Genomic DNA, 26,989 nt, shown 5'->3' with positions numbered 1-26,989 from the left:
TGATCCAATTTGTTGAATTTTCTGGCTGTGGAACTAAGTGATATGAACATAGCTTTGTGTAAGACTTCAGGTTGTTTCTTTTATCCTCCTTGCTGATTTGTGTGATGTTTCTAAGGCGCTATCAGAATGCAAATCATGCTGGGTTTAAATTCTTCTTGGGGAAAACTGTATTTGTTGGAGAGTCATGGGGTCTGATTAAGGCGGATCTTCTGAACAGTTCCTTGAAAAATTATTGCAAGAAGTGCACAGTCAAAGATATTGATGGTACCTGAAATACTTTATGCACATAATTTATATTCTGACATAGCATTGCTCGGAATCTCCTTAACTGTCTTCCTGATAGACACAAAAAGATCCATGCAAAAATGTAATACTTTGCAAAACTTACATTGGAGTTTGTTAATTATAGACCAGGGATGGAAATGGTCAATGCAAAGAAAGACCAGCAGATTGCTTTCAGCAGTGAAAACAACCCAAGTGCAGTGTATATCATGGTCAATGCTTTCCAGACAGACATTTATAAATTCTCAGCATCTGGGGATCCAGCACTTAGCTGGAAAGAAGTGTGAATAATGGATGAGACATTCTTGCACCTCTTGGCCTTTTAATAATGCAGGAATACCAAAATCCTAGTAATAAGTAAATGGTCTATCCAACACTCTGAAGAGACAATTAGTTCAGCCGTGTCTGCACTACCTCACTCATACTTGAATTGGAACCTGGAGGCTGATTAGCTCAAAAGGGCCCTCTAGTATTAAAGGTCTACCTTCTTGGCACACCCCCTGCTATTTCTCATTGCTGGTCTGCCATTTCCTTGCTAGTCCTGTAGTTTTTGCATTTCCAAACTCTTTAGACTTATTCTCCCCAGTCCTTCCTTCCCCCTTCCTTGCCTTTTCTTCCTCAATCTCTTCCTCATTTAGTAATTCATTTATCACAGTGCATGTAAAAGTCCACGGGGGTTTTGGAGACTTGTTCAAGGGTCCTTCTACAAAGGCTATCATCTACATTGGCTGCTATTGGAGTTATATCTTGATGTTGCCTGCATGTTTTTCAGTCAGTTAAGGACTATTATCTTAAACATGTTCACACATCTTTTTGTGGAAATGATTCCATTACTAACAAACATCCTGCATCCACAAATCCACTTTTTTCCCATCGCTTTCCTACTCATCTCAGCCACTACTGAACCTTCCAGATAGCTCTTCATCGATTCCAATGCCTGTAGGGAACCTCCCTTCTTTTAATTCACAAGACAGAAGAAAAACAAAACTCTACTCATTCTTACATTGGGACACATAGCTACTCTGGGACATCTCTATACTTGTGGGCTGGATTTTTCTTATTCTGTTTATTACCCACTGCATTTCCTTAAGTGCAGACCATTAATCAGACCAACCCCAGCAGGACCTGTCTTATGATCTTACTTTCAACCTATTTTACTCCAAGGATTCTCTCAAACTCAATGTTATCCCCAGAATTGTTCTGGATATAATTTTTTAGTCTTTCTATCCACTCCCATCACTCACTCATCCATCCATGCAGATGTGCACATCTTCTGCTCTCTGCAGATCTTCACTTATGGCAGGATCTCCAATCTAGACCCGTCTCCCATTGTAATGGCTAAAGCCTCATGAGCTTCCATCTCCAACAAAGCTGCCACTTGTTCTTAGAAAAGCTTCCTCCACCTTCCCTGGTTGCCTAATCCAAAAATCCTCTTCTGCATTTATCCATATCCAGAGAGAAATCATCTCAAACATAGTCCCACATTCAGTTGTAGCTGGCTGCACCGATTCCCATGGAGAACTGTGCCCACAAATTGACAGAGTTTCTACTTTTTGTTCAGGCTCATTTCCAATGAGGGCCATTACAATCCCAAAATAACTAATCTAAACAATGCCTGCCCTGCATCCCTTGTCCTCTTATTGGTCTCTTCCTGATGCATAGTATTTCACATGACAGTTGTTTGGAACTTCTTCTATGTTCCCCAAAGCTCCTGATCACATCACAGCCATCTTTATGCCTAACAGTGATCACCTGTCTCCATGGATACACCATTAACCCTGCCTTTATGCCTCCATATCTTTGATACAATCTCTTATCACTAAACCCGGGCCCCAGAAGGAGGAGGTCTGCTTAGAGGCTTATGCTTTAAGTTAACTCCTTACCAGTAACACTGGGAGCTCAGTGGTGTGTCTGCAAGGGCTTGACATTTTCATAAAGTTACAGCTGGATGTAGGGAGTCTTTCTGAACTGTGGAAAACAGAAGCATGAGACAATGGGGGAGACTCAGAGAAGTATTCATTTTTAATACACACTACTACATAGACCTTGTAAGTTATTAGGGAAGATGGTGGCCTGAATATACAAATAATATTAATTATTGCTTTTTATCACATATAACTATATTAAAAAGTTATATTTTTAAAATCTCATTGTATTATTATGTATGGCTAGATGAAGGAAAGGAGTCCTCCCTATGAGCCGGGCTCAAGAAACTCCAGTACATTTCTTCATCTTTCCTCCTTCCTCTTTGAGTTGGGCAATTTTTGTAACAATCTTCCTGGATTTTGTTAAGCCCTGAAGCAAAAAATGGTCACCTGAAACTTAAAAGCTGCATTTAGTAATTTGAAAGCACTGATGTAGAATCAGAATGCCCGCAGTGACTGCTGGGGTAGAAGTCAAGGCCGATGGGAGACAGCAGGAATCTTTTATATGCTTTTCAGAAGGGTTTCTCCCTGTGCTCAGGCATGAAGGACCAGTGGGAGCAAAGCGGAGGCTGAGTTTACACAAAGAGATAAAGATGCTGAAAACTATGAGGATAGTGTGGAATAAACTCAAATAGAGAGGTCAAACATATTGAAAAGATGGTGTTTGGATTATCAGTGAGTTTCTTTTTCTCTCCTCCTCCTTGGGTGATTAAAGTAATAAAACTGATATTTTCCTTTCATTATTTGCGAAGACTTAAATCCTAGTGTAAATAGACCAGAAATTAACAGAGAACAAGGCTGTGTTTGGAGTAAGTTTAAAAAACATCCAGAGAGAAAAATACATCTATGCAGAAATACATAATTTCTGCTCCATTATCAGAGACGTCTTCTCATAATAAAGTCCCTCAATACATGCAGACATCTAAAACACCAAAGGGGTTGTTTGCATTCACACTGTATAGTGTGTGATGTTTACTGAGTTTCTGACAGATGTATTTGTGATCCAGGCCAAATAATGTACATCACCACAATCTGGTTTCCCTATGGGGTGCCTGGGCACAGAGAAAAAATTCTTCCTTGGATTCATCTAGTTCTCAAATACCCTAAAGTAGGCTCCAGGAGAGTACAGTAACGAGAGAGAGAGAGAGAGAGAGAGAGAGAGAGAGAGAGAGAGAGAGAGAGAGAGAGAGAGAGAACATAAAAAGAGAGAGATCGAAATGACGACCTTGTTTGGAGGCAGGTCGGTTGTTAAGGATGTGGCACCTCCCGCACTGTGNAGAGAGAGAGAGAGAGAGAGAGAGAGAGAGAGAGAGAGAGAGAGAGAGAGAGAGAGAGAGGTGAAACACTGAAAAATAGAGAAAATGAAATGACGAAATGGTTTGGATGAATCTCGGTTGTTAAGGATGTGGCACCTCCCGCACTGTGCTTGCTAGGCAACCTGTTACACACAATAGGTGGCTTTATTTTCATCTTGCCACCTGTTGCCATCCCCACTATTATCCATCTGCTGCTTCCTATAGGGAAGCAGCAGGTGACCTCAAAACTAACCTGACCTGGGTATTAGACTCTCAGGGTCCTATTTTTCTGACACTAATGTATCTATGCATATGACTCATCTACCAGATAAAACCAAGAAAATGGGCTAAAGGTTCCAATGATTGTCCTTGAATCTTCCAGGGGTCCTGGAGGTAGACACAAAGTCATTAAATCTGGCACATAATAAAGACTGAATCCTATTATCACTACATGGGCATTGAAACTATTGCCACATTTGGAAGGCGATAAATCACCAAAGACGTTAAATTTAGTGTTAGTCTAGTTTCAGCACAGTTTTTGGGTGGCAATTCAGGTGGTCAGATGTTGTCACAGGGATCTTTGTATGGTATCTTCTCATGAAACTTGTATTAGCCCTATACTATACTACTAACAGCCTACTTGATGAATTTACTTTTGTAGGGCACATAGAGGAGGAAAGAACTTTTGCTAAGTATAATAAATATTCTTTGAAGATATCTAAACATTGCTGTTCTGAACATGGCAATGGATAAAATATCTTCCACAGCACAGGGACTTTGATCTGATATGTAAAGCCCCCCCCCACGATGTGGCGGGAATAAAATAATGACAAGTGTTTTGTAAAGTAAAGAATGTTTCTAACCTGTGGCCAGTATGTCTTATAATCATGAAAGGAAGATAGGACATATGTTCCATTGTTGGATTTGAAGACAGAGGAAGGGAATCATGAGAAGCTAAGCAAGGTAAGCAGCCCAGAGAAGCTGGCAAAGGGGAAGGAGCTTAATTTCCCCTCTCTGGAAGTCTCCAGAAGGGAAGGATGCCCTCATGAACCTTAACTGCAGATATGAATGCTGTCTTGGGCTGATGGTCTATACAGCACAAGACAGTAAGCTTGTATTGTCCTAAAAATCATGGTAATTGCTTATGGAATACTCAGATGGAATTTGAACAGTACATGTTGAAGGTTAAACATAAGTTCAAGAGGAACTCACAAGTACTAGAGTCATCTAAAAGTCCCTGCTCCATAATACTATGTGAGACATCCTACTTTCATTACAAGTATGCCCAGGGAAGACAAGTGGCATGGGCACTCTGTTGAGTAGGACCCTTTGGCACACTGCTTTGAAAGCATCGCAAACTTCCTTGACCAGGCAGGCTGAAAGTGGCAGCTCGGCCCAAGCATCTGTGGCAGCAGCAGCTGCTGGAACAGCAGGCAGAGCCCGGGAAACGAAGGGGCTTGACGGGGAATATTTGCACATGGTCACTGGCGTCCAGCCTTATTATTATTAAGGATGAAGGCAGGCAAACAGACTTGGGGGCAGGGCAGAGCACCCCAGTGTGAATACAGGAAGGGAAAATCACAGCATGAGGTGACATTGACCTGAGCAGGTGGAAGAGGCTGGCTGCGAGTCAGCTGTTCCCCATTGCCCAGCTCAGCAGCCCAAGGCCTGAAGGCCAGAGGCGGAGACAGCAGGCACAGGACTGAGAGTCGCCTGCTGGAGAGCTGGCAGGGAACAGGAGAGGAGGACGGCTGCTCTTTTTGGCCCCTGCTATAGTAGAGTATAGGCACACTGCTGTGATGGGGCAGCGGCGACAGCCACCGTGGCAGAGAGAAACTTTCCATTCCCAAATGACCAGGGCAGGTTTCATCATAGGAATAAAGACTGGATAAAAACAGGGCTGGTCTCACTACATCTGACAGCAGATGTGACTCTTTGTACATACAGAACAATCACTGAAGGGTGATCTGAGGTTTAATGTGTATGGCGTGCTGAACACCTGCCAGGTTGGTCTCAATATTGAGGAGTTGAGGGGATTCCCTAGCACGACCCTGCACTGGCTCAGCACCATGGACAGAGTAAAAATGAAGGCCCTAGCTCCATAAGCTAAGGCAAGCCCAAACTTCTGGAGGGCAAGGCTGGTTGCTTTGGCCTCTGTATCTTTGGGACTCCTTTGGGTTTTCAGAGTAGCTCCCTCTGCCTGCTTCTGACTCTGGTACTGATTCCAGCTCCTTGGCAGAAATAGAAGGAGTCCATTCTGTTTCTGTGTTTCTACTGGGAATAGAACACACAGAATTTTAAGTCCGGAATCAACACCAAGAATGAAACCAGACAAGTGAAGCAAAGTGGTGGTTTTATCTTTTTCCTGCCCTCTCTTCAGTGTTCTCTCAACTATAAGAAACTAAAATTTAATCGGGAAGCCTAATTGTGAGCCTTTCCCTGGAGGGAGGCTTGCCAATGTTTGGAAAGACCAGTAGGAGGAAAGGAGAGCAGGGAGCACATGGGTGGCAAATCTGGCATGAAGTTAAGTACAATCCTCAAGAGTGGGAATTTCTGGTGGTAGAGAAATAACATAATAGTCATGGATTCTCAGGTATGCCTCCACTTCCCTCTCTCTCTTACTCTCTGGGAGCCTGTGAGAGCAGCGAGCACAGACCAGAGCTGCTTTATTTTTCCACATAGACCTTTAAAAGAGCTTGGATTTATTATGCCTTTAAAGTGGCCCAGGCTAATGGCTCGGCATGGATAATGCCCTGGTTTAATTGTTTACTGTGCAAGCTGCTTGTTTCTACAGTGGAATCCCCTGTAGCTGCCTTAGCTGCAGCCTTTCATAGGCTACTAGAATCAATTCGGTCCTCATTCACATCTCTGCTGGAAGCAGTTGCTGCACCAACGAGTTGCTCAGATCCCAGGGAGAGTTCCTGGTGACAACACTCTAGGATTCGTGTATGTGTGTGTGTAGACATGTATGTTCTCATGGAAATATGGAATAGAGATCTGTCGTCAATCACTCTGGAGTCACTCTTGAGATTCTTTTCAAGGTAAGAGGCAGAGATAGTTTATCAGGATATCTGGAAAGTTCACCCAGGACTCTCACCTGCTATGGAAGTGAAAGTATTCACTAATAGGAAAGACAACCTCAACAAAGGAAACGTGACCTTTATATTTCTAAGTACAAACATCCTAGATGATCCTAAAGTTTATTATGACATTTCTATCCAAGGTCACGATATTTTGTCAAATCTCCCTAAATCTTTTGACCTTCAGTATATTTGGTTCTTCTTCACCATTAAGGTGTATGAAATAACCTAACCTTTATGACAAAAAAGTCTGTCAAGACATTGTTTTAGCATGGAAGTCATTTCAGCCTGGTTGAAGCTTCACATTGTCTCTATACTACACAGAACAGAAGCTGTGGGCCAAGTCACACCCTTCCTGACATAACTCACACGTGATGCTAGGTGACTATCTCTAAGAAGTCTAGCTGCAAAGTCATGTTTCATTGAGGAGCATGTCTAGTACTTTTACTTCATCCTGGTATCCACATCACATATACACTGAACAGGATGGTTTCATGCAGAAAAAAAGTCTAGAAAACCAACCTTGTTAAGCAAAAGTCACAGTGTATGTTTAAGTAGAACTGGTACGTGTGTCTCGGAGCACTGATCACTAACAATATGAAAACAAAGCCTGGTTGGTCTACCCTACGGGTTGACCCCTTGAGTCTTCTGACACAAAAACTCACAGGGGCTAGCCACTGAGCATGACTAGTCATTTTGCCTCATAGGTGAATTGACATGATTTTTCTTGCCAAAGAGTTCTTCTACTTATTAAAATATCTTTTATTTGTTTTTTAGTGCTTTAGTTCATTCTCTCTGTCTCTGTCTCTGTCTCTCTCTCTCTGTTTCTATATCTTCCTCTCCAGAGTCTGGATGTGTGTTCTAGCTATCCTGGAACTTACCAGGCTGGCCTTGAACTCACAGAGATTTGCCTGCTTCTGCCTCCTGAAAGTACTTGGATTAAATGTGTGTGCCACCATGCCAGTCACTGCTGTCATTCTTGTCTCCCAGATTTTTTTTGAGTATAATATCCTAATTATAGTAACAGTAGTCCAGTGGTAACATTCCTAATGCTGATACCCTTAAATACCGTTCCCTCATGCTGGGGTGATCCCACCATAAAATTATTTTCATTGCTACTTCATAACTGTAATTTTGCTACAGTTGTGAATTGCAATATAAAGATCTGTGTTTTTGAATGTCTTAGCTGACCCTTGTGAAAGGATAGTTTGACCCCTCTCCCAAAAGGGCCATGAACCACTGATCTATTCACTATTTTGGAGGAAAAATATGTTAAATTTGACATATAAATTCTGCTTATTACTGAGATATTTATTCCTGAGCTAATTTCTCACTCAGATCTTGATGTGAGGACAGTTGCTCATACCAACTATCCCTAAGGTAGACATCAAATTCACACTTCCCAGACCAATTGCCTCATGGGCCAACAAAAGATAATATTAGTACTTCTGGGTTTAGTGATCTCAGCTTATAACTTTTTCCTGATAACATTGGTATATCAATGTATAAATATTGGTTTATAATTTGTAAAGAAATTAATACAATATGCACAGTTTTTGATTGGTAGATGATACAAACTATTATCTTACTGATAGGACTGTGCAAGAAAGAGGTTGTATTCTAGCTCTGCACAGCAGCTTACTATGGGCCCCCTGGTTGACGGAGAGAAATAATATCAGAGATGAGTCTTTAGTTCCACTGCTACTAAGTGGTACTTTGTTCATTTTTATCTCTTTGTGAGGGTTTCACCAAGCCTCTACAGACCCACTCTTCACAAGGGAGAATGCCCTAGCATGACTTCTGAGAAAGGAAATACTGAACCTTATTCTTGGGCTGACTCCAACCAGGCTTTGCATTCAAAATGTGGCATTAGATTTCTTGACTTCAAGGTCATGGCCAACAGGCTAAGATTCTGTTAGGTGGTGGTCCATCCTGCCAAGAAAACTGATAATGATAAGGTGCTGTCTTCTGGCATTCTATGTTGATTGTAGGGATGGGGTATGCATTCTACATTGTTGGGTACAATTACCTCCCAGAATACAATGCATCTTCTTTCAGACATCCCAGGGAGATAATTTGGATGTAATGAAGATCTATAGTAATCAGATAATTACTATCGATTGCTCTTTAGATGTCTTGATGAGGTAATTAGGGCATACTGGAAAGAAGCTAGAACTGATTGATTGGCATGACTGTAATCTCAAAGATTTCTAATTATGTTTCTTTTCTTCTAATGGCTTATAAACAAACATCATTTTAGCTTTAGAATTTGTCAGGTGCCAGGTTCACTGGGAACATCAGCTTTCTCTATTATGCTAACTAGACACTGAACATGATCAGCATAAGCTCATTATGTGTTCCTGCTGAAGCAGAAGCAACTGCAATTAACTCTCACTTCTCTTCCCCAATTCCACAGACTGTCAAAGAGAATAGGGTGTGCAGTGTCAGGTAAGGTATACTGGGAGAGCAGCTATGTGTAATTGTGAGCTGCCTAGGTCCAGAGGTCCTACTGGGGATCTGGGGGTCTGTTGTAGTAAGCACAGCAGACTTAGGGCACAGTAACATGGCTTTAGTGTCAGGGTGGCTAGCTGACTGTTCAGCTCCTGTCAAAAGTAATAGCTACTCATCTCTAGCCATGGAAGAGAGTAGGTCAATACTGTCAGACAGCTGGACCACACACTTCTCTGTGCCAGAGGGGTCTTGCCTCATGGCTTCCATTAGACACTAATTAGAGGACTCCCAATCTGAGACCATGTTCCCCATTATCCTGGTATTTCCTATGCCTCAAAGGACCTTTCAGGAGTTGGTGATGCAAGCTAAGAACTCAGGAAGCCACAGTTTCATCGAATTGTTTGTAGCTTACCCGGGATGTTGGTGAGCTCAGCAGTGATGAGATGGCCAGAGAGTGGTTCAGCATTCATTTGACAAAGGCAAAGCACATGCATCTCTGGGGATCTAGCAACATGGATCCAACTTGTCCGCTGTGGTTCTCTGTATTTCATACCTTGGTTGTTCTCCAGTGCTTGCAGATGGCATTCTGAATGCCTGTATTCTTGAAATCCCTCTTATTTGCTGAAATATCACCAAAGAAGGCAGCCATATTTTGCTTTATGTTACGTACAAATATCATTATTTTATGTTATATACAAATATTCATTTTCCTGGATCCCCACTTTTAAAAGGTCATAAATCACATGATATTCTAATCATCAAAACTCTGGTAGCATGAGAGGAGTGAAGTACAAGAGTGGTTTGCTTTGTGCATTGATATTGATAACTTATGGTGTGCTGCTGTTTGGATAATTTCAGTTGTAGTTGGAAGTGCTTCATTAAGTCCCATTAAGTAGCTTGAAGGATTGAAATGGGTATAAATTTTGTCTTCCTCTTACATCTTTATACTGAGGGATGGAGTAGGTTTCTTCATCTAAATTTTTTTAGAGATGAGGTATTCTCTTTTAAACCTTTAATTGGGTAACTGTTTAGCTCAGACTCTGTTGCTTAAAATATTTATTATCTATATCCAAATGTTTTTCTGTAACAGAAGACATATATAACATATATATACACATATACATGTGTGTGCCCTTTCCCTCAGATTTCAATGAAAAGCTTTATCTGTATACTTGCATTTCTATCATTATTTTTTTGTATAACATGCCCTCCCATCTTTAATATCGGTCTCTTATTCTTGCCAACAGCAAACAAACAAACAAAACCTGCTTAGTTTTCTCCCATGCAGTGTGATGCAAATTCCATAGGCTGCATATCAGTGGGGCCTGTTCCCATGCAAGATGACCATGGCTTCATAGTGAGAGTCTCAGATCTGCAGGTGATTGTATTCGTGGCCTTGCCTAAGTACAGTATGCTATCCAAAAGACATGGTGGAGGAACATATTTACTTACTGAGAGGTCTGATGGAAACTGGGCAGATCAACCAATGACATGGCTTGGTTTGGGATGTGTTGTAGGAAGTTCTACAGCTGGAGCGGCAGATGGGAGGACAGCTCCTAGAAGAACCCAAGGCTCTTCATTTTAAAGGCAGCATCCACAACCTGCGCCTGTCGATTCATGACATCGCCCATTCCCTATGGAAGAGCAAATTGCTGGCTAAGTATCAGGTGAGGCTACCAAGAGGCACTAGCTGCATGGATATAGATTTAAGACAGATGTATAGTCTTAAGATATCTTTCTTAGAATTACTCCCATGTCAACACTTATTTCTCCAAAGCAGTATGTTTCCAGCATTCTTGAGAAATGCCCAATAAGCACATTTAAAGGAATGGGTTCTAAAATATTCTTCTTAAAATAATTTTACTATTATTTTAGTTTCAGTACACTTATTTTCAATGTAAACATTCACTATATTAATAGGAACAGCCTCAAATACATCCATAAGAGGAAATGGGACACTGTTAGCCTATCTAATGAACATTTGGCTTCCTTCCACCTTGCTAGCTAGAACACCTGCCCACTGCAGGAGCCAGAGATTGGGGAGTGGGGGTAGGCCAGTGAAATGGCATGCTGGCACTCACAGCTTCGGGATTTGCACCAGAACCTCAGTCTACACACCGGCTTCTTTCATGAGTCTTCTCCTTGGCTTAATTGTCTGTCACAAGAGTATAGTAGGATTGGCTCTGTAAAGAAGTTCAGATGATTACAAGTGAGTATCTAGTATCGGCTTGGTGCTTTTTAGGCCAAGGACTTCTCTGTGGTGACCGATTTCCAACTGGAGCAAGCCTTAGCTGCCCCTGCCCTGGGCAAAGGGAGGCTAGAGGCATGAAAAGATGTGGAATCAGCAGTGCACCCTGTGGCTAGCTTTGCCATGCTCCAGTATGTCACACCAGGGATTCCTTTTAATGAGCGATGATGGAGTGTGAAGGATTTATTTTAGGAACTTTTTAAGCTTTTTAAAAATTTAGGAACTTTCTAGGCTTTTTAAAACTCTCATCAACAATGGCTGTTTTTCTAAATGAGAGGCACAGCCTGGTTAGTTGTTGATTCTAGAACTTGCTTATATGGGTTCCAGGCTCAACACATCCACTTCCTCACTGTCCCACATTGGGTGTTACTTAACCTTTCTGCACCTGTGTTTTCTTATGTGAAGAGAGGTGAGGCAGTGTTTGTATGAAGAGTAGTAATGAGATCGGATGAGGTGAATACTGAGAAGAAGCAGCGTTACATGAAACTTCCAGCCTTTCTTATTTTTGGTTACCACCCTCGTATCTTCCAGGAAATTCCATTTTACCACATCTGGAGTGGCTCGCAAAGAAACCTCCACTGCACCTTCACCCTGGAAAGACTCAGCCTGAACACAGTGGAGCTGGTTTGCAAACTCTGTGTGAGGCAGGTGGAAGGAGAAGGGCAGATCTTCCAGCTCAACTGCACCGTGTCAGAGGTAAGACATTCTCAGAATCGTGGGCAGGAGCTTGGGGAGACTTTCTCTGTGGAAGTGATGTGGAGTTTAGTGTTTAGTGTGACTGGGAGAGGAATTGCTTTCCAAAACAAAGTTTTCTTATGCTACCCATTTAAGTCATCGTACAAACTTACAGAAAGAGGTCTAAGAATAAGACATGGCAGCAAATTCCTATAATCCCCAGCACTCCTGAGATTTGCTTTAAATTCAAAGCCAGCTTGGCCTAAATAGTTGGTTGCAAGCCAACCATGGTCACATAGTGGGACCACCTTTTAAAACACGAAGAGACAAACACAATGGGGTCTGAACTTCAAATGCAAGGTTTTAGTGGCATACACATGTGGCACTTTCCGCCAGCATCTGTCGACTGCTCCTTTCTTTCATAGGGATTTCTGATTTTGTCCTAGTCCTGTCCTACTGGGTGGGGTGAAGGGAAAGAGCAGTGTATGCTCCCCCAATTTTCTCCACATTGAAAGGAGAGAGCCTTTGGTCTCTTTTCTTTTTCTCACCTCAATCTCCAAATATCAGAGGATAACCCCTTTCTCTCAGGGTGGAGAAGATGCTCCAGGAATAGACGAAAATCCATACTTTTCCTTGCTGCCACTTTTGCCTTTCTCTGCTATGATTTTCACACACTCAGCTGGGCCTGTTTATACATTCATATTCCAGCAGTAACAATAGTTGCTGTTATTTCAAAACTCCCTGTAAGGAAAGAGGAGGTACCCATGACCTTCTCTGTCCCGTTGGATGCAAAGACTATGGTTTGAAAAGCGGCAAGCCTTCATGTTGGAGGAACAAAGGATGAAGAATAAGCCAAATGGTCAGAAAGCTGCCCCTCGTGGCCCCTTGGAGCTCAGCTCTATGCTGCTGCCTGAGCCACAAAGCCCAGGATAACTACAGCCAACAGTGTATGATTTAAAATACTTTTTTGTCTTGTGCATAGTGATGACTGCAATGTCAGTCTGTTCAGCCTGTCTTGCGCCACATGTCCTATTTAAAGATGATCTTCCTTAGCGAATGAGGCGGGGGTGGTGGGGGGAAGCATGTGAGCTCACTGAAGCTCCAATCTTCTTTCCCACAGCCTGTGAGGTGCAGTCATCCTCTGCTCCTGTAGTTTCATGAGACTTTTGACTCATAAACAACTTTAGTCACAGACCTCAGTGACATTCATAAGGAATGATCTCTGTGTCAGGGTGCCATGGCAACCGCCGGGCCTTTGGATGCACAGCCCTATCTCCCAGGCACACAGCACCACCCCTGCTGGCTTCGGAGGGTGTTTTCACTTTCCTGGCCCAGCAGGTCTGCAAAGTTCAATAACCACCCAGCTCCTGTGACAACAAAGGCTGTGGAATTTTGGAGGGGGGTGAGGAGTCTGGCCCTTTGATGCATGCTTTCTGTTCAGCATGAACATTTGCTGTGCACTGAAAAGGTGGATCAGATGCAGCCACAAAGAAATGAGAGCTGCTCCGAGTTCTCCCCCACCAAGCTGCTAGCTCCTCACACACAGAAAGGGCAGTTTTGCAAAGTGTGATCACAACTTAAGGACTTGTTTCTGGTGCCAACACAGAGAAAAGATTATTGGTTTTGCAACTTGGCAGACAGCTCAGAGGCCAGCCCTGTAGTCACGCGCCAGGCATTTGCCCATGTGTGACAGACAAGCAAAGTTACTGAGGATGGAAGAAGAGACCAGACTGGGGAAGACGTTGGGGATTAAGGGGCACTCTACAGCTTGTCCTTCTGGGTCACTGAGTTCCACCATTGTGGTTTGCATTTGAATGCAGGTTGGATTTTAGGAGGAGGGAGTAGGGATCTGGTACTGATGGTAGAGCAATATGAGGCTCTACATGGATGAATAAAGGGCTCTGGGGAGTCCAGTGACCCAAGTCCTCATCAGAAACTGAGACAGGGTCCAGCATGGTTCACAAACTGTAACATATAGAGAAAAAGGCTTCATCTGTGGTTACCTTCCTCTGAGCCTTGCTCCTTCCACCACAAGGCAAGGGAACAGGTTCTAAGGGGTCCTATTTCCAATATCATAACCCCCAGAGTGATCTGTCTCTGTAGGAATATGCTGCCTTTCCCCACTAGCCACCTACTAATGAGGTCATTCACCAGCAGTCATTTATAAAAGCATACAACTTGGGACCTCTTGAGCCTAAGGCAGAACTTTTTGCCCACCACAGAGACCAGGCTGTATAGAGCACACACCATGGTTTTCTCAGAAGCTTCTATATCCCCTTTACCAGATAGTCCTTGAAGGCCTCTAACTGCAGAGAGGAGGTTTAAGAAGGAAAATGCCCAAAAACCTAAAATACTGGTGCAAATGAATGTCAAGATGAAAGTAATTATGAAAGATATTTCACTTTTTGTTTCTTTAGACACGGATGGGGTGACAACATTGCCCAAAATGAAAATAGGGTACAGAGAAGGAAGAAACTCGTGGGATTTTGCTGTAGGCTTTGATTACACTAAATATAAATAAATAATCTTAAGATATAAAAGGGTTTCATGGCTGCCATTGTCTATATGAAGAAAATCGCCATCCACCTAAGGGTCTAGCTGGAGATTCAATCCAGTAGTCGAGCACATGTGTGATGCATGGAATGTGTGTGATCACCCGGAACAGATGTTTTGTTAATGCTGAAAAATCATATGTTTAACTAAGAGAATTATAACATCAAAAGCAGATGGTACCAATATCATAAAAGATTATTGTAATAAGCATTCTGTGAGAATAATCTCTACTTTTACCTGGAAAAACTCATAGCAACTGAAATTATTATGTGGAATTTAGACATAAATGTGTACATGTATTTTTCTGATTCCCTTAAAGGTTTGATATAAGTATACTGTCAGTATAAGAGTAGTAAAGAGCATGCTTCATAGATACAGAATGCCATAGGCAGAGTAGTCAGGTGTTAGGTGTTATGGCAACGTCTACATAAAATAGCGCTGGCTCCTTACTCCACACAATGAGTTGAATGTGAGAGCACCCTGAGATCCATGGCTACTTTAGATCCATGGCCATTATAGTCTGCAAGGTTTACTAATGGGAAGCATCAAGACCTTATTCATAGTTGGAAGGAAGCCTAACCCACCAATCTACAGGAGAGCTCAGAAATGGGTTTCATTGTCCCCCTACCATAGAAAAAGCATTTCGTTCCACTTCAGCAAACAATAATTGAGTAAATTCAATGTACAAGTCACAGTGCGAGTTCAGCACCATAGGGGAACCTGTTTACAAAACAACAAATAAAATACTCTGCCTGCTGAGAAATTTAAGAGACCAAAGGAGGTCATAGTCCATCCAGTCTGGGATGGGATCAGATTATGGAGTGAAGGAAGCAGAATTGTAGGGTTCCCCTGCTCTAAGAAGAATTAGAGTTCAATTTCCACCTTCACCTCTGGGGCCCCATGCAGCCCTAGGCAGGGGGTGTACATATCCCTTACTGCTTAATAAGAACTAGTGAGTAAACTTTCAAAGAAGTGTCAAAAAAAAAAAAAGGCTGCTAGTTATTTTCCAGCTGCTTGGCAGCTCAGACCTGAAATAATCACGTGGAAACTGTATTAATTAAATCACTGCTTGGCCCATTAGCTCTAGCTTCTTATTGGCTAACTCTTACATCTTAATTTAACCCATTCCCATTAATCTGTGCATCACCACAAGGCCATGGCCTACCAAACAAGTTTCAGCATGTTTGTCTCCAGCCACAGCTCCATGGCTTCTGACTCTGCCCTTTTCTCTCCCAGCATTCAGTTTTGTTTTCCCTGTCTATCTCTGTTCCCCTATAGCTCTGCTCTAGGCCCAATGCAGTTCCTTTATTAACCAATGATAGTCACAACATACAGAGGGTAATGCCACATCAAAGAAAAACTAATGCCAATACTTCTCAAACTATTCCACAGTTTTCAATAGAGGGTACTTTTGTAAGCTGATTCTATGACACCAGAATTGCCATTTAAGACAATAAGATATACACATAACTGTTGACCATTACCTATGACAAAACTGACATAAAAATTCTCAAAAATTCTGATCAAGAGGTTTCATCTCAGAGATGAAAGGAGACTTAGTATATGTAATCTATACATCATCTATTAAATGGATAAAATGAAGGATGTAAATTATATAAACATCTCTGATGTAGGAAAGGCATAACACAATTCAACAACTCTAGATATTAAAAAAAAAAACCTTAAACAGGTTATATATGGAAGGAGCATACGTGAGCATAAAAGATTATGTATGGTAAACCCACAATTGTATCATACTGATTAGGGAAAAGCTGAAGGCATTTCTTCTAAGACAGAGAAAATATATAGATATCTACCCTTATATCTCTTACCTAGCATACTACAAGAAGTTTGTCCAGAGCAATTTGGCAAGAGGAAAGGAGGAAAAGACAAACAAAGAGGAAAGGAAAACTTAAAGTCTCCCTTATACTTGTGGTACAATTTTATCCACAGAAAAACAGACTCCAGCGAGTATTATAATTGATAATTTCAGTAGTCAGATACAAAACTTGCAAAAATCAATTGCTTATCAATGATGATGATGAACTTCAGAAAGAAATCATGACTACAAATTGGTTTACATTAGCCACAGAAGGAAAAAATACAATGGGTCAACTTAATGAAGGCAGTAAAACCTTCAACAATGAAAAGCACAAGGCACTAATGAAAGATAATGAACAACACACACACACACACAAGATGAACAAAACTCCCATGTCCATGTATCAGAAAAATAAACGTTCTTAAAATGACTATACTACCCAGAGTAGCCTTCAGGTTCAACACACCCTAAAATTCATAAGGATTAAAAAAATAAATATTTAAAGTACCTAAAGCAATGCTAAGTGAAGAAAGCAAAACTGGGGGCATCACAGCCCCTGATTTTAACATATGCTGTGACGTCATAGAAGATCAAACAACACACTGTTAGCACACAGACACATAAACCAGTCAACTCATTGCATCTCAGAAATACATTCATAAATTTACAGTCAGATACTTCTCAACAGAGGCACCACAGATGCACACAGGACTGACAACAACCTCTTCAATAAATGGTGTTGGGTAAACCCAACACATGAAGAAGACTGAGACATAATCCTCCTCATTCCTCATCCTCTACAAAAAAAACAAATTGGAACAAAACCTAAAGGTTTGGACCTGAAACCTTGAAACTACTGGAAGAAAACAGTGAAAACAACTCGAAACCTTGGTAAAGGTGCTGATTTTTCTGGATAGGAAGCCAAAATCACAGGCAATGGGGCAAAAAATGACAGCTAGGACCACCTCCAACTACAGGACACACAAACATGAGTGTACATGGGGGCAAAATTTGAAAATTGGAACTTCATGTGAGCTAAAGGACATTAAACACTTCCCTCGGTGAAGGACTAGGAGGGGGTGGAGGAGAGTAGGGTACAGGAGTGAGCACGGCAGGAGCACGACAGGACTGGAGTGCACGGTGCCAAGCAGGCAACAGTAGGAAGATAATGTGCGCAACAATGATAAGGAGACTCTGGGGACAAGAGTCAGTGTGCTACATAAGCCAATTTGCCCCTATGCAGACATTTACCTTCCGTGTTACCCAAGGATAATCAGGTACTTGAGGGGCTGGTAGATTTCCCTTCCAGGCCTAAAGAACAGTCATGACTGTAATTTCCCATAAAGTAAGTGGACTTGAACCTGGGCGAGGTCTCTAAACTGGGACAATAGTGTGGGACTCCTCGAATTTACCCATGCATACTGCTGTGTCCAAATATATGGGCTGCGACGCTTGAATTCTAACATCCCAAACATGAATCCACTAGTAAGCATTGCTACATGCCCCCAGTGACACTCTGCTTGCCTTTCTGAAGCTCTGTGACCCTGGAAGTTATGAACTCATGCTTCTTGGCAGAGCACTGTGCCTGCGGGGAAAGAGCTGCAGGTTGTGAGTCTCATCAGAGCTTTCTAATCCTGCTGGAAGCTTCTGAGCTTCAGCCCACAGTCTAGCCATGGAGCCAAAGCTAATACAGAGGAGCCAGTGGCATCTGTTTGCCAAGCTATGGATTTTTGAGCTCTGATATGTTGATCACAGCCAACACTATTGTGTATATTATGTGATTTAAAAAAAAAAAAATGTTCCCGAACTCCTTAACAGGCCCTATCCAGAAGAATTATAGGAGTTGAAAAATCAGTACTGGCTGCTGATCCCCAAAACAGCAGACCACACTGTGGCCCACACTTAGGAGGCTGCCAGCTGAGATGCCACCTGTCCCTCAAAGCCCCAGCACTGACAAGTCTACAGAGACATCAGAATCAAAGCAGGACATGGGGGCTCAGACAGCAGTGGTGGTCACCCCTAGGCTGAGCACTTAGCCAGATATCACAGACTACCTGATGGCCAGACCTCTGGGGTTAGTGTATCCTCCAGCAACTAGATGTGCACACCAAGGAGTTACCTGCTCTAAAGAAGGAAGGGGAGGAGAAAAAGAGGATGGAATGGACATTTAAAGCAGATTTAGGAGATTTCCTGTTACAGCTTTAATGGCTCCCAGGCAGCATTTCCTCTTGCGTTCAGACAAGCAGAAATGATCAGAAAATGATTAGAGTTTCTCTTGCCGATGAAATTTAGATTTTTGCATTTGTGATGTTTTATGAGCTGAAACTCTTCTAAGAGACAATTTATGGTTTTTGCTACTAAAATTGGATTAAAAAAATAAGCAAGCAAGTTCAGCAATTAGAGGACACCATTAGTGGCTTGCCCAAAAGCAATATTCTGTGTTTACCATTTTCTTTAAAAAGTTTGTCTTAATTTGATATCTCTTAGCCTTGTCCCATTTTATCAAGCAAGAACCGAAGGGAGCCACCTTCATAGGGCTATATGGAGTTTGCTGAATGCTCACCCAGGGATGCCTTTAGGGTTAGATGGTTTCCTCATCTCAGATCTATTTATTCATTTAGAAATAACTTCCCCTTTGAACATTTCCAACATCTAAACCTGGAACACAGACATAACTCTTTATTCTCTCCTGGAGAGTCTCATTAGAAGAACAACCATGAAATCTCACCAGAGCTTCTGTCCTGCCTAGCCCTGAGCAATGACCCCTGAACACAACAGCTTATGTAAAACTACCTCCAAATGCCACCCCACTTCTGGTTCCCAACTGCCAATAGTAACCCACCACTTCCAGGCCAGGAAGAAATTGTCCTCCCTGAAGAGAACAGAGCTCACTCTCTGTCTCTATCTCAGTTTACTGAGAGTCAGGCATTACGTTGATTGATTCAACGGGGATTGCATTTGTCTTCTGAAAGTGAAGTTGTGCTGTTCCTACAGGAACCTACTGGCATCGATTTGCCTCTGCTGGACCCTGCAAGCACCATCACCACTGTCACAGGACCAAGTGCTTTCAGCATCCCTCTCCCTATCCGGCAGAAGCTGTGCAGCAGCCTGGATGCCCCCCAGACAAGAGGCCATGACTGGAGGATGCTGGCCCATAAACTCAACCTGGACAGGTGAGTGTGTCCAGGCTTCTGGACCTGTTGCTTTTATTAGCAACAGTCTCCAGTACTGAAAACAGTTAGATAGGAAACAGCATTCCGTTTCTTTTTCTCCCCACTACATATCTGTTTACATTTTCATTCTTAAAGTATGCATTAAGTTCCTTTACACCTTGAACCATGTGCTTCCCAACAGTTCCAAGAGAAGTTCTAGGTTATGTAACATTTATCATAATCTATTTGTCTAGCTCATGTGCTAAGTACTCCTAAGTATCATGTCTATTCAGTAATTATTGTTCGTCGCCAGTTGAAGAATTCATAATGTGTGCTGAATAATTTTCATGTTCACACAACACTTGAACTAAGCTATGAAGTGACCCCAAGAGCATCTACTTTGCAGAATGTAGCTGTCACCTCCAAACAAGAGCTGTGGCATGACCTGTCAAAGATCATCAAAGCTTGAGCTGGACGGAAAACATAAGCCTCTTAATTTCCTGTTTAGGACAAAACCCACAGACACATTGTCTCTTAAATTATCTTATTCAGAGTTGAGGTTAACAAAGTTAAACAGCATGTGCCCTGTCTGGGGCTGATCTAATTAAGTATAGAGCAATCATTTAGTGGGGTTCACTACAATCCACAGTGGGACTGAAATACTTACTTCAAGAAAGACAGGTTTGGCCCAGAAGCAGAGGAGAAACCATACTGTACACAGCCCTGTACATCAATCACATCCTTTAGCATATTTTCCCATTCCGCGTTGCAGGTACTTGAATTACTTTGCCACCAAATCAAGCCCAACTGGTGTGATCCTGGATCTCTGGGAAGCACAAAACTTCCCAGATGGAAACCTGAGCATGCTGGCAGCTGTCCTGGAAGAAATGGGAAGACACGAAACAGTAGTGTCCTTAGCGGCAGAAGGGCAGTATTGACCGGCCACACTGGAATTGAGGGACAAAATTACACACAGGGAGTCTGTGTCCAGGGGAACCACAGCTGAGGAGGAAATCCAGATGGGACCAAGGCACTTTTCAGGCAAGACGACAGCAGGAAAGGTGGGGGACAGACACAGCCACCAAGGTACACGCCCACTTCATTCGGACACCACCACCCCGGGAGTTAAGAAAAATTGTGTAAATTTGTACCTTGAGTTTAGAAGTCAAATCTAATTTTCTCTTCGTTGGGCTGTATGCTGTATGGTACAGGATCTTACAGTTTCCTAGGAAACGCTTTTTATTGCTATCCAGATGTATGGATAAACTTTCTTAACAAACCCAATTTCTACAAACGTTGTTTACATCAAATTGGACAGGGATGCAGACGCTGTCCATGGCTTGTTCTATTTTTGTTCCAATCATTTGAAGTTGAAGCTGTGGACGGTTTGTTGAGTCTATTTCAGATTAGTAATTTACAGAGAAATCACAGACTTTTGCTACAAAGCGTGTACACCAAGTGTCTCAGATAACCCTCCCATCAGTGTTCTGTTTCTGAAACTTGTCGGACCAGTGTTGGCATTTGTATCAGGGAAGTGGAGAATCTAAAAGGAGAAATGACTAAGATTCCTTATGCCATAAAGTAACCAGATTGGCTTCCTTTGGGAACAGAGCTGTAGCATTGCAGGGAAGAGAGTGATCATGTTCCTCCACACAAACATCTGTAGCACATGTGTTTGTAATATGCAATTTCAAGTGTTTTTTAAAAATATTATTATTGATGATCATTACAAATATTCTAGTAAAAAGTTTTTCTTTTGTTTTAGTTAGCAGTACTGCTAGTATTTGGTATTAACTAGACCTGTCTCCCTTTCTTGCTTAAAGAGGTGGGCGTGGTCATGAGTTTAGTTCAATAGGCTTTGCTTCCTTGACCTTTGATACAGAGACTGAAATGTTCGCTGACTGTCTGCTTTTGCAGCCTGCTCAGGCATTCTTTCTGTTCTGAATCTTATCATGAGGAGGGTTCTCTATGTAAAGCTCATTTAATCTTGTGGCTGTCTATTATCTGAGAGACAGTGTGGTTTGTGGGCAACAGTTTCTGAACTAGGAATCAGGAAACCAATTATCATTCTGGAGTTGGTCACTGCCTGACTGTGTGACCTTGGGGAAAACATTAGAACTCACTGTAGCTCACTATTTAACTGTAAACCATGGGGTGAGATCTGATCATCTCAAGATTCCAGAATGCTAAACTCCCATTGTGATGTCATCAGTCTTGTTCATCAGTTTGAAGATTATTAGAAACTCTGGCCTGGACCATTCATCCCGCCCCCCAGCCTTTTGCTGGAATATATTGAATCCTTCAGATAGTATTGACTTGAAAAGGGATTACTTCAACCTGCATACATTTATTTGGTTCTTTGTACCATGGTTGCATGTTGCTGTTCACTGAGAGATGGCATCCTTTTATTATCATTGTCCTATGGAGGGAGGAGGGCTACACCCAGCCTTCCAAATAGTTGTGAATCTACTTCACTCATTTATTGATCTCTGGATCTCAAGACCATTTCTACAAGGCACCCATGCAGCTGAAGGAATTGGTACAGTTTCTCTTCCATCATTAATCTCTAATAATATTCAGTTGTATTTACAGAGTTTAATTAGCTCTTTTATCCTCAAAAAGTTAGTTGTACAAACTGTGAGTTTTCCTTGGAACCATCATGAATTTCATTCGGTAGATAGAGAATGAAAACTTAGCAGCCCCAGTCACAGTTAGCCAAACAGGGAGCACCCGTGTCCTTAAACCAGAGCCTTCAAAACACTGCTGTGGCATACTTTGGGGCTGGAAGTATTTAGTATGCAGAACGGATTCCAGTTAGAAATCATTTTGCCCATTTCCTCTCCTATTTCTGTTACTTCTTGATATTCTCTGACTCTTCCGTCTTGGTCATTAAAGAACTGTGGATACGGTTGTGGAGGCTCTTCATTCGTGCTTTTTATCCTCTTTGGATATGTATTCTACATTCTCATTCTTTAGCCATTAGAATATTCATATGTACAAATATTGGTCCAAAGGGAATACTGTATTCCTAAACAAGCTCACCAACTGATGTCTATAACAATGAGTTGGTTCTAATTTTTAAGAATTTAGACAGATACTCTTAAAAAGCAAGAAGAAAGAGCTGAGCACTGCTGCCTCTTGAAACAAATGTGAAGATTCCTCTTCAGTATTGGGATTTGGGAATCATTATAAAAATCAAAACCTAGAGATGTGTTCTGGATATTTTGTATAACTTCAAAGCTTTGTAAGGAATAGGAGCAAATGTGTTACTATTCTGGTTAATCTATCCTAAAAACTGCTAAGTCACCAACCGAAATATTAAATCCAACCAGAGCGACACTGTGGAAGCTTTTGAGGGTCGTCATGTTCAAGCATCTGGAGATACTTGCTATTTTATTCTATCTCCCCCAACAGAAATAGGGAGAACGAGTGATCTCTTAATGAGGGACGCATTTGTTATAAAACTACTTTCTATCATGTGAATGACAGTTTCCAAACTAGAAAATACCACATCAAATATGTACACCTATTTTTCTTTGGAGGAAAGTAACAGTTGTCAGATCACTGCTCTCCGGCACACAAGGTTCACCTGCCACAGTTCATCTCAGAAGGAACATCATCACCACCTCTATTCCATGCCGAGCTTCCACACAGCCTTGAGGAAAGCCATGCTCCATGAATGTGGGTAGAAAAACTAATCTTTTGTATATGGTGCCATCTAGTGGCCCACAACATAGTTACTCAGTTTAACATACAGCATACTAAAAGTTAACAGAGAGTAAGTACCTCTTGAGTTTGGCAAAAGATTTGTGACAAATAGACATAGGGAAATTTTCCTTTCAAGTGTTTAACTTCTTTATTCAATATACATTCAGTTAAGTCACCCATTTCAAAATTTTATGAGTATAGTACATCATCTACTTGCTTATACACATCTTAAGTTACTTTCCTGTAACTTTATACAAAATCTATGAGTTTTTGAACATTGTCTTTTTTATTTATGAATCCCATCGAGCTTTGCATATTTAAAATTTTTTAATTCCAGAATAGTAACTTTTAGAAGCATAAACTGTATTCATTGAGGAGATGCCCCTGCTACACACATTCAAACACACGGCATCTCCTTGGGAGCTTTGTGGATTTAATACTTTGAGATATATTCTCGCTAGGCATTCCAGGATAGCCTCAAATCCATGATACTATTTTCATAGGTTCTCTTTTAAGCATCTACCATTGCACCCGCTTTAAAAATCTTTGTACTTGTAGAATGTTGTGTCTGCAGAAAGGGAAATTGTGGCTGTTGGTCAAGAAGAATGATCTTCAGATCATGCTGATCTTCTAAGATCAGGAATTTAACATCAGAGGCATCATGTTCTCATATTTTTCTACTCATGACATTAATTCCAATTGGCTTGATAGTCGTGTACATGGTGGTGACAAGCATGGGTCAAGGAACTCACAGCCACAAATCTTCAAAGCAGACACATTACCTCTGTTATCCAAAGAATCCATCATCACCTGAGCAAATTCATCTCTTTAAGGAAAGTATACTTTGAGAGGATGACAGGTCCAGATCCAAACTGTATTATTAGCTATTTTCTTATATGCTATGATTCTATAGTTTTTAATCATTCCACTGTAAAAGAGTAGAGACTTTTTAAGGGAAAATCACAATGACTACACATTGAGGGCCCTGTAGATTTCTAGAGTCCAGATTCTAGACATTCAATGGTTTTAAAGACTTTTTTTCTAAAATAAATCGAAAAGGGAACATTTGGAGGATGAGATCTGGACACATCACTTCTGGAGAAAAGCAGGCAGGCTCTTGTATTACATCTTGGGGTGTGTCTGTTGAGGACCTGGCAGCTGTGCTCTCGGGCCACTCACACCTCCACAGTCACAGGATGAAGGGGACTTATAAGGACAATGTCTTGTCCCTGAATCCATACATTCACACAGCCCATGCTCTGGGGCTAATCAATGTAGAACCCAAGAAGGATGTTGGAGAGTATGTGATGAAAATAGAAAAGGTTTACTTGTTCCAAGTCTTCAAGATGAACACAAATTTGACCTGAGCAATCGCTCTGGACAGGCAATCCATTTAGAAGGCAATGTTGGTGTAAATCCAAGGCCAGTGGCAGGAGGACTACAGAAACATGATGGGGGTGGAATTAGGCTTGAGACGTCTTTTTTGAAAAGCTTGGAAAATCTTCTAGAACATCATTGTTCAAACGAGTCATTTGTAAAGATGACAACGGCCAATGAGCATCTTATTTTATAGATCCAAAAGGAAAACTATTTTTATTATTATCTCGTTAATAAAACTGGTTTTGCCTTCCGAGTGCCTCGTGGGACCAACTATCTTATTCCTTTGGTTTTGTATTGCTTTTGTATTTTTAAAGCATACTGAGCTGACATTGACTGAAAACCTTCTAACTTCCCTTCTGTGCAATGAAATGGTTGTTTCTCTGCCCCCGAGAGATGTGTTTGTATCACCTCTGCTTATACTGATCACCTTGACAGTTCCCCAGCAATTTTTTTTATGGAATTGGGACTATGGGGAATATACACATCATAACCAATACTAATTGGTTAAGTTCATGTCCATATAGGCTAAATAAGCCACATGAAGTCATAACTGTTTCCAAAAAGCTGACAACTAGGCTCACTTGCTTTGTGAGAGTGGAGATGGCCTGCATGTGCCGGGTGGAGTATCTCTTCAGACTAACAATGCAGCTATGGATTCTTTGGTGTTATTGGCCATCGCCCTTGTTTTGAAAACTCACTGCCATAGTCTTCAGAACATTCATTGGGCTTGACTGCTTTCTTTATTGAGCTGTGGTAGGATAGTAATGGGCTCCTTCAACCAACAGTATTTTCTGTCAGAGGCCTACTTAAGCGTGGTTGGGGAAGTATCCTCAGGACAAACAAACACACTCCATAAACATAAAAGCAGGCAAACCCAATAAGAGACTACCTGCAATTCTTCAGTATATTCAACTATATATACTAAAGGGATCTGTCCCATGACCATACAGAATACTCAACTGGAAGTCCTTGCCATATATCAGGACAGTCATGGCCCAACCCACTAGTTGTTCAGTGGAAAACCAGGGAGTGTATGAAATACAATCAACTGTCCACCAGCCATGCTATTTGCTATGGTGCACCAGCTTTTTTATATATGATTTGAGAATTTGTGCTATGGCAGAATCATAAATTTCCCGTGAAAGTACTGTTGGGCCATTTTACATTAGCCTAAACCATGTGTCATCTTTCCATATCAAAGGCCTAATGCCATGGAGCCTGGTGACACCCAGCAGTGGTGATTGTGAACCGTGGGCTGGTTGTTCTGATCAGCAGCCTAAGGGTGATGAGCTCTTGGCCTTTGATCTTCACTCAGCACTATGGAGCAGCAACATCAAAGCATCATGATGAACTGTATATTAAACCAGTTGTAAGGCAGCATACAAAACAAGAAATCCACAGCCAGTAGAAAATGCCTTTGTCGGTTTTGTGTTTCTGCAGTCATTAATAGGACCTGTAACTGTATACATATGGACTTTCATATTTTCCTTCAGATCTTGGAAAAGAAAGAGGAGCCAGTTGAACATAAGACTTGTATACTTTCTTTCACTTTTTTCCTAGACCTATTATGGGTAGCAATGCCCTCAACCTCCAGTCAATGTGTTTAGCCAAGTTGCAGGGAATATCATCACTGTGTGTGTGCATTGTGTGTGTGTGTGTGTTGGGTATCACAGTGTTGTATGTATTGAGCTTAATGTTGAGCTGGAGGGAACCAGTAACCTTCCTCTTTGTTCTAAAGATGAAAACCAATATTCATCAGAAAACAATCCCCAGCTCTCTGCTAAAGAGAGGCTGGGTCACCCTTGTACTGTCTTCTTTCAACCAGCTCAACTTCATAAGTATCAGGTTAAAAGTTTATGCTTTGTCTGTTTTTCTTTTTTTAGCAAAACCAACACAACCTTGGCTTCTCAGATATGGAACACTTCTTTGTTATAGAATTCTGTCTTGCTGTATCTTCTATGCAATTCCTTTTCTAACGACCCCTGGTGGCAGAGGAGTGCTCTGCAGCATTCCACTCATCGCCTTGCTGTGTGGTGGAGGTGAGGGATACCAGCGTTGGGTGTGCCTCTTTTCTCTCCCCAGTTGCCTCACCCAATTTTCCTGCAGTCCCCTTGGTTTGTAAATTGCCTGCATTTATTCTGTCAGCCAACATGTACAAAATGTAAGAAAGAATTTTTAAACAGGTAATAAATTATATTTATAAGCAATGGGAAGGCCTGCTCTGATTCTTTGTAACATGGAAATACTTCGTGTTGGGAACTATCATGGATTTTTTAAGTAAATTGGAATACCTTGGTTCCTGTTTCAATGAGAGTCATAACCTTGACAAGGTGAAGTTCTAGAAAGGACCCTTCTCCGGTACCATTACACATTACAATCTCTGGGCCAATGCCTCCAACCCACCTTTAGAGACTCTGG

At 41.6% G+C, this 26,989-nt stretch overlaps 1 protein-coding gene across 2 annotated transcripts in view; it reads left to right on the top strand.

Annotated features, from left to right (window-relative positions):
- The window catches only part of Unc5c (unc-5 netrin receptor C), a 328,599-nt gene extending 301,621 nt beyond the window's left edge, over positions 1-26,978 (top strand). For both annotated transcript variants that reach the window (XM_050121748.1, XM_050121747.1), the window contains 4 exons: positions 10,551-10,700; positions 11,813-11,977; positions 19,326-19,504; positions 20,256-26,978. In XM_050121748.1, the coding sequence (XP_049977705.1) occupies positions 10,551-10,700; positions 11,813-11,977; positions 19,326-19,504; positions 20,256-20,421 (660 nt within the window). In that variant the 3' untranslated portion in view covers positions 20,422-26,978. The remainder of the gene's footprint in view (positions 1-10,550; positions 10,701-11,812; positions 11,978-19,325; positions 19,505-20,255) is intronic.
- Positions 26,979-26,989: the final 11 nt, after the last annotated feature.

The sequence above is a fragment of the Alexandromys fortis genome, unplaced genomic scaffold (assembly GCF_014885135.2).
Source record: "Alexandromys fortis isolate MF-2015 unplaced genomic scaffold, M_Fortis_MF-2015_v1.1 scaffold_196, whole genome shotgun sequence".
Taxonomy (NCBI): domain Eukaryota; kingdom Metazoa; phylum Chordata; class Mammalia; order Rodentia; family Cricetidae; genus Alexandromys; species Alexandromys fortis.
Note: the sequence above shows the minus strand (reverse complement) of the source record. Positions and strands in the feature narration are given on the sequence as shown.